At 31.5% G+C, this 8,951-nt stretch overlaps 1 protein-coding gene across 2 annotated transcripts in view; it reads right to left on the minus strand.

Moving 5' to 3' along the window:
• The window catches only part of EDEM3 (ER degradation enhancing alpha-mannosidase like protein 3), an 83,225-nt gene that overhangs the window by 49,404 nt on the left and 24,870 nt on the right, over positions 1-8,951 (minus strand). For both annotated transcript variants that reach the window (XM_007451136.1, XM_007451135.1), the window contains exons 7-8: positions 6,593-6,727; positions 3,949-4,054 (exon numbers count right to left, since the gene is read on the minus strand). In XM_007451136.1, coding sequence (XP_007451198.1) covers positions 3,949-4,054; positions 6,593-6,727 — 241 coding nt within the window. The remainder of the gene's footprint in view (positions 1-3,948; positions 4,055-6,592; positions 6,728-8,951) is intronic.

Here is an 8,951-nt window from a genome sequence, read left to right on the forward strand (position 1 = left end):
AGAGGGGTGGGATAGGGAGGGTGGGAGGGAGGGAGACGCAAGAGGGAAGAGATATGGGAACATATGTACATGTATAACTGATTCAGTTTTTTATAAAGCAGAAACTAACACACCATTGTAAAGCAATTATACTCCAATAAAGTTGTAAAAAAATAAATAAATAAAAAGAATAAAATTAGTCTAATAAACACACTAAAGAGATAGGGAAGATATCAGCAACACAAAAGAAGAAAACAAACTTTTAATTGAGAAATTATGGAATAAAAATGTAACAAAATTCTATAATAGATGGGATACACAGCATCTAGGATACAGCTGAGGATCAAATTAGCAAACTGCAAGACTGCATGTAACAAAAGGAATTGCAAAAAGAGGTAAATAAAAATGAAAGAGATAAAATAACTTTTTTAAAAAGATCAATTTTCAGCAATTAAAAACATAGATTTTAAATCGAAAGGGCCCACAGAATCCCAAAAGGAGAGATAAAGAAAATTCTACACATAAAATTATTGTGACATTTTCAGAAATTTCTCTTTGTCGTTGATATTCTTAATTTTCCAGAGAAAAAGATCACAAATAAGGGCATAAAAATCGGAATGACAAATCTTTTAACAGGATGTAAGAAAACAATAGAGTTATATTTTCAAAGACTTAAAAGAACTTGAAGAGAAAATTATTTACAGCCAAACTGTCTCTCAAACATGAAAACATAATAAAATTATTGTTAGACATGTAAGGCCTCAGAAGCTATTAAACGCTACTGAAAACAGTTTGGGATAAATACTTATATAAGAAGAGAGGCAAATTTGCAAGAAATATACAAAGTACAGGCAATAAATACCTTGTTAAAGTTTATTATCTTTAAAGAAAGAGGTAGGGGGGCAGCACTAAGACCAAAAGAAAAAAAAGAAAACATTCATAATCAAAAAGAACTAAATATCTATATGATATCAACATAACAGAGGATGAGGGTTGGAACAGAGGGAAACAAAAGGATGGGAGAGCATGCTAAAGTTCATGTCTCACTAGAAGGTAAATATAGCTTTCAACTAAAAACAAAAGGATTAAAAGGAAACAGAAAAGGTGACACACACTGAAATAATAAGGTAGTATAAATAAACCCAAATATATTAAAAATACCAATAAACATAAAGGGACTAAATTTACCAATTAAAAGACAAAGACTGACAAATGGATTTTTGTCAGTAAATCTGTAAAATCTATAAATTTTACAGAAGTTACACTTATGGCATGAGCATCGGCAAAAATTGAAAGTAAAAGGACAGAAAAAGACTTATCAGGCAAATATTAAGCAAAATAAAGCCAATGTAGCTGCACTACCAACACATTAAATAGACTTTAACACAGTATCCTTAGAGATGGTCACTGCATAATGATGAAAGGTTCAACTAAGAAGAGGCAGCAATTTTAAATGAATGCACCCAATACAAAAAGCAAAAATACAACTACAAGGAGATACTAATAGGTCCACAGTCACTGTCAGAAATTTTATCCACCTTCTTTAATTCTTGATATGTCAAGCAAACAGAAAATCAGCAAGGACCTGCACAACATTATTAACTGAACAAACTGACATATATAGAATTTTATAACTAACAATTAGAAAAAATATGCATTTTTTCTTAAGCACAAGTGAAGGCTGACCATGTTCTAGGGCAAAAAGATAACCTTAATAAATTTCAAAGGATAGGTATCACATAGATCATAAGTATCATATAATATCAATAATATTTTTTTAAAAGCACAAGTAACCCAATAGAAAATGGAAAAAATATAAGAACATGAACATTAAAGAAAAAAAAGGAAACATATATAGACAATAAATACGAAGAAGTGTTCAACATCATTGGTGATCAAAGAAATACAAATCTAACCACTATGGGAAATCATTTGTACACCCATTTGATTGGCAAAATCTGTGAGTATGACAATGCAAAGTGTTGGGAGAGGATGCTGATCCACAGGATCTCTTTTACGTTGCAGGTGAAAGTGTAAAGTGGTGAAACAACTTTAGAAAACAATTTGACATATCTCCTGAAGTTGAACTTTAACTTATCCTATGACCTAAAAATTCTACTCCTAGATATACAGACAAAAGAAACTTTTATACATGTATAACAGAACAAAAATATTCACGGCACTAGGGTTCACAAGAGTAAAATCGTAGAAACAATCTAAATGCTCATAAATAATGGTTTATTCACACAATAAAATATTATGCAGCAGTCAAAAAAGAAAGAACTACATGCAACAATGTGCAAGAATTTTAGCAATATAATTTTAAGTGAAAAGTCTCAAAAGGTCTCATACGACATGATGCCCTTTTATAAGTTAAAAACAAAAAATATATTTTTAAGGAATACATATAGATGCAATAAAACTGTACTAAAAGGAAAGCAAGGGAATGATCAATACAATATCAGAATGATGGTTATTTCAGTTAGAGACAGAGGTATGAGATTACAGAGGTATGGAGAGTCAAGGACCATATGCAGAAGTAGTATGTTATCAAGTTAGTTGCTTTTATAATGGATGGTCCATCTGTGGGTGGTTACTACATTATTAAAAATGACTAAATAAAATAGGCCATGCATGGGCCAATGAGGAGAGTGAAATAAGAATTAAGAAAAGAAATTACAAAATTCTGAAGCCAGGATTCAGATCAGTTTCAGGAAGGGACCATTTAGATAACACTTTGAAAAATTTTAGACAATAGTGAATACAGGCAAAAATTTTAATATGTTCAAATTAATATTTATATCATTTTCATTCATTTAAATATACAGTTATTTTTTATTTTATATATAACATAAGCCTTTAGGAAAACAGAGAAATGTGTAAATTAAGACAATCAAATCTCATTAGGATAGTCTAGTATATTTCCATTTGTCTATGCCTGTTTTATAAGGGTGTCTCATAAAGATAAAATATTTTTAGATGATCTTACATCCTGTTTGTTCATAAAACATTGTTATATGCTTCGTCCCCTGATCCAATTCAATTTAAAAACTTACTATTTCAACACTGATGCAAAATAATTCTCAAACACTGATGTCATTCTTTACTGATGATCACTTAGACTGTTTCCAAGTTTTCCACTACCGCAAATAATTTTATGTGATAAACATCTTGGGAACAAATGATTTTCTACCTTTTATATTGTTTCCTCAGGCTAGATTCCCAAAAGTGAAATTACTAATCAAAGGAACTAACATCACATTAGTGAGCACTTACTTCATAGTAGGTATAGCATATGCCAGGCACTGTTATAAGTTCTTTACATTAACTCATTTAATCATAATTCTAACTGATTCACTTTGCTGTATAGCAGAAACTAACACAACATTGTAAATCAACTATACTCCAATAAAGATGATAAAAAACAAAACAAAACAAAAATCATAATAACTCTATGAAGTAAGTACTATTATCCTCGTTTTACAGATACAGATACAGAGGCACACAGAGGTTAAATAACTTTCCCAAGATTACATGGCTTCAATTCCAACAATATGGATCCAGGGTCTATGCTCTTAGCTACCATGCTATTATACTATTTCTGGAGGTAGGAAAAAAAAACATAAGCGTTGGTGGTAATATTATTAAACACAGATTTCCACTTAATTACACCTTGATATGAGATGGCTGAGGTATTCTGATCCTCTAATCTTCAAAGAAATTAGTTCTACTGTTTCATCTATAATGCTATAAGGCATGAAATAGTACACTAAGCCATCTAGAGTAAGTGTGCTATTATTATCTGGCACCAAGGAAGAAAATTTGGCTACACTGGTTAAAATTCTAGCAATCTTGTTGAGAAACTATGCTTTATACTGTGGTAAAGACTACTTTAACAAATAAAAATCCTTTATTTCCCAACCATTTTGAGGATGTCAAGGCTTAATTTGAGAAGCCCAACTTACATACCTTTTCGTACCCAATCTCCAGTATGAATATTTATAGTCACGCCCACTAAATTACTACTTCGCTGTCTTTTCTCCCAGAGAAAATCAAGAGCTTTTCTTGCATATTCCTATAATAAAAAAAGAAACGCATACTTGAAGAATTGCATATCTCTGGCAAACAGGAAACAAAGAAACAAAAATCAAAGACCCATAGTATGTTTTAAGGATTAAGTAAAATTCCAAAGATAATCACTTATAACATACATTAAATTTCCTTGCAAGTCAAAACTACTGGCTCTTTCAGCCAATTGAGTTTAGTTAAAAAGAATGACTCTAAAAATGCTATTTAGTGCCAATGATCTCACTTTGAGACCATCCTTGTTCATCTACTCTTGTAGTACAGGTCTGCATTCACACACATGTGTTATTAAAGTAAAAAGAGCTGGCATAATTAACTTATTAAAATAATTTCTATCTTTTAAATGCAAAGTAAAAATCTCCTTAGATACTCTAATTTACAAAACTGGAAGAGAATTTCAAAGTTGGTATGCCATCTTTGAAACAGAATAGACATTTCAAATCCTACATTTTAAACAGCCAGCAACTTCGTTAGTGAAGAGTAAGTAAATCGACTAGTATTCGTTTGACAATACCAAAATTATAACCTTATAATAATATTTTTCTCTTCTTTTTTCATTTATTTTTGTCGCTTAGACACTAAATTAAAATTATTTCTGGTCAAATTCTTGGCTTTGGATGAAAAGATGTTACAAAACAAAAGCAAAGAACATGTACAAAAGAGTTTCTAAGTTAAAATTAATTTCAGAGCATGAATCTACTCAGCATTGCAGAAGTACTTCTATAAAAGAAATAATTAAACCAATTTGTCACTCTGCAGACTGAAGAATAGGGTGTAAAATCGTCTTAATTCTTGACTATTTATGCTGAATTTTTTAAACAAAGCAGATTGCAACTTTACTTAATGGTATAATTTCAGAGCTGGAAGTTTCATAAAGATTACATTTCCCTATTCCTATCTTATAGCTAAGGAAAGAGGCCGAGTGAAATCAAAGATTTAACAAAAGTTTAAAACTGAATTATAGGACAACTAATATGAGAATTCAGATCCCTTTATATAGCAATATATTAGACCAAAAAGTCAACAAACTTTTTTCTGACAGGGGCCAGACAGTAAATACTTCAGGCATTATGGGCCATTCAGTCACTGTCACAATTACTCAACTCTGCCACTGTAGCATAAATACAGGCATAGACAAAAATAAATAAATGAGCATGGCTGTGTTCCAATAAAACTTTATTTACAAAAACAGGCAGTGGCTGGATTTCATCTCAGACTGTAGTTTACCAGCCCTGTGTTAGCTTGAGTCTCTGTCAACTGCATTAGGTTGCTTCTCTCATAATAAATCACTGTACATTCAAGAAATTAAAGAAAAATCACAGTTTTAAAATATAAAATAACCCAGTGAAAAAAGGTTGGGCTTTGAATTCAGAAAGGCATGGATTCTAATTCCGGTTCCACTCATTCACCCTTTAGTCAAATACCTTTGAACCTCACTTTCCTCACGTGTAAATGCATCAGTATCTCAAGAGTCTGTAGGTCAAATTAAATTAGAAAGTATGCAAAAATGACGTTTTTGTAAATGAAGGGAAAATATCAGTCAGCAAGTTATAGAACAAAATTTAAACCAAACAAGATAAACTTGTCCTTAAGATATTTGAACATACAACCACACAAAGACCATTTAACTTGTTTTATTTACACTCAGATCCAAGGTCTCTAATGCTAGTATATAGTCCCTATTTCTTATTGTTCTATGTGTACCATTTGCTGAATTTTAAAAAACTCTTCTAGGGCTTTCCCTGGTGGCGCAGTGGTTGAGAGTCCGCCTGCCGATGCAGGGGACACGGGTTCGTGCCCTGGTCCGGGAAGATCCCACATGCCGCAGAGCGGCTGGGCCCGTGAGCCATGGCCGCTGAGCCTGTGGTCCGCAACAGGAGAGGCCACAACAGTGAGAGGCCCACGTACCGCAAAAAAAAAAAAAAATTCTTCTAAGTTATATGTTTTAAAAATTGGCTGTTACTATTGCACTCCAATGACGTGGTTAAACAATTAGCTAAAATACAAAGTGCAAGACATAGCTAGTCCACAACAAACTATTCGGGGGATATTAAGTCTTTGGATGATGAATAATATTTCCCCTTGGAGTAAACAAACTTACAGATGAGACTTAAGTGCAAAAAACAAACGCAATGAGACTTAAGTGCAAAAATTTCACTATGTTTTAGAAGATAAGTGAAGTTTTCAGAAATGAAATAGACCATCTAGAAGTCTAACAATAAAACACAGATAGTATTTCATGTAAGACATTTGTGATATCAAATTTCACATAGGTAATACAGCTAAAACATTTTGTAAGAATAAATCTAAAAATTTACTTTATAGTTCGTGAACAAAATGCAAAGTTGTACTTAATATAACTTCTGTGTTTTTCACAATTAAAAACTATGTGCTAGAATTTAGACAAAAAGTTCACTAAAATAACAGAAATCATCCAGTTCATTATCTTAATACTTGATCAATGAAGAAAAGCTATAAAGTTAGTTATGCCCAACACCCAGGAAATCAAAGACTATGAAAAGCAAACCTCAAATATCGTTGCTCCTGTGAATCGACTTAAAGCAGCAAACTCAAGGATCAAGGTACCTGCACAAGCTGTACAGGTATCTGTTTCAGTTCCTGTCCGAGCTTCTGGTTTTCTGATACCAAACTTTAAATTAATCTAAATAAAATCAGAAGATTATCATTAGCAATTATCAAGAGATAAAGACTTCTGGATAAGAAACCATTTTTCAATCAAGACTTTTAATCAAGTCATGAAAATAATTGATCAAATAACTAAACACTGAAATTTTATCTGATGATCACTGTGACTTTCCAATTAACATCTAGGGAAGTACATTCTAAGCACATAATATTCATGGGATAAATAAGCTTTCACTTAGCTCCTTCCTCAATGATATCAAAATTCAATATCATTATAATAATTACACAGAGGAAATACCTTCTATAGCAATCCTGTTCTCTGGACAGTTTGAACTAGTTAGTACCAGAATAGGAAACCATACCAGTCCTAAAAGAAATTAGGTTTAATTGAGAATTTGTGAAAAAGCAGTACTATATTAAATAGTCTTTCACAGAGAAAAAACTAATTAAGGTATAGTATATATCTAAAAGGAGATTAAAATTTTATTTACAGGTTTAAATAATTTTGAAATATAGAGTATATTACCTTGCTGATAGACGAACAAATAACACAAAGAAAAATTTTTCAGCCAGCCAAATAATACCACAATATAAACCTGGATTAACCAGAACCAACCTGAACAGAAACTAGCTCTACGGTTTTATGTGAGTTTAAAAAATGACTATTGACAATTACAGTAGCATTTCTGTCCAGCCAACACTTCTGAGTTAAACCCATTAATGCAAATGCTATCAATTATGTATTCATATCCAAGAGAGGTTGACTGTACAAATTTTCATGAGCAAAAGAAGTATTTACTAAGCGTGTTTAAGAAAGGATGGGAAGGCAGTTATTTTCTACCTGTAGTCCTCTTCTAAAAAAATAATCTTTAAAATTTTCTTGATACTTCAGAGGATAAGAAAATAATACAATTTTCTTTGTTTTTCTATAATGCTCTTAGTAGCTTCTGTTTCAATTTCTTGTCTGCTTCTCATGTTATGGCAAAAGTGAAGACATGCCAGATTCTTCAAAATTCAGTGCCTCCATTTATAACAAAAACTAAATATATTTACTAAAAGTAAATTTAATTAAATAAACATCTAGATGGTTTAAAATAACTTTGCTTTCAATTTTAATATGCTAAGAAAACAAAAAGGTTAACAAACAAGTTTAAACCACACTAATAAGCAAAGAAATTTCAAATTTTAAACCACACAAGCAAAGAAATTTCAAATTAGAACATGTTTCCATTTTTTTCCTCCTTAAATTGTCAAAAGAATGATAATATACAGTGTGGGCAGCAGTACGACACATGCACTTTTACACAACACAGGAAGTATAAAAGTAGAATCTTTCTGGAGAGCAACTGGTCAGTAAGTACACAAAGCCTTAAAAAGATCTCCCTGTTTTATGACTTATTATATTCTCTTCTAGTAATTTATCCTACGGGAAAAATAAGTTAAAAAGATGTATATAAGGATATTCAAAGAAGAGCTGTTTAAAAATATCACGAACTAGAAATTTAAATAAGAAATTTAATACTAGTCTGTTTCTTAAAAAAAAAAAAAAAAAAAAAAAAAAATGGTGTTGGTCACGATCCACTAAATCAAAGGGTAAGCGAATGAGCTGTGACCTTCCCGTTTGAAAAGCATGCTATATCATGCTGGATCTCCAGTCAGAGATTTCTTGATGGAGGAAATGAGTCCTATTTATATTGGTAGAGAAGTTACTCCAGCAAGCCAAAAGGCATGGAAATGAAAACAAAAACAAAAACAAAAACAAAAGATCCCTAGGTGTTTTGGGGAACACAAATAGATTATTTTGGCTGAAATGGGACGTTCATTTCATTGGAGTATGGGGTATGAAAGAACTTCATAAAGAAAGTCTATTGCCAAACCATAAAGAAACCTGAAAGTTAAAGGACATTCAGTGCAACAGGCAGAGTTAGTAAAATTCTGAGAGTAATTTGATAAAAGTTATGTTTTAGTAAGATTAATTTTTTTAAGTCTCTGAAGCAAAAACCAGAGAGAAAAGAGTAAAATAGGTATTTATAATAGGTATTATAAAATAGGTATTATAATAATCTATAATATTTATAAAATAGGTATTTAAAATAGGTATTTATAATTTATAATAGGTATGATATAATAAAATTATATCGGTTTCAACAAGCATGGCAGCAGTAAGAAGAGGAAAAAATTAAGAGAGCTCGGTAATGGCTGAGGTGTCTGGCCTGGATAAGAGGGAAAGAGGAATAGTG

This window comes from Lipotes vexillifer, unplaced genomic scaffold, assembly GCF_000442215.2.
Source record: "Lipotes vexillifer unplaced genomic scaffold, Lipotes_vexillifer_v1.1 scaffold343, whole genome shotgun sequence".
NCBI classification, from domain to species: domain Eukaryota; kingdom Metazoa; phylum Chordata; class Mammalia; order Artiodactyla; family Lipotidae; genus Lipotes; species Lipotes vexillifer.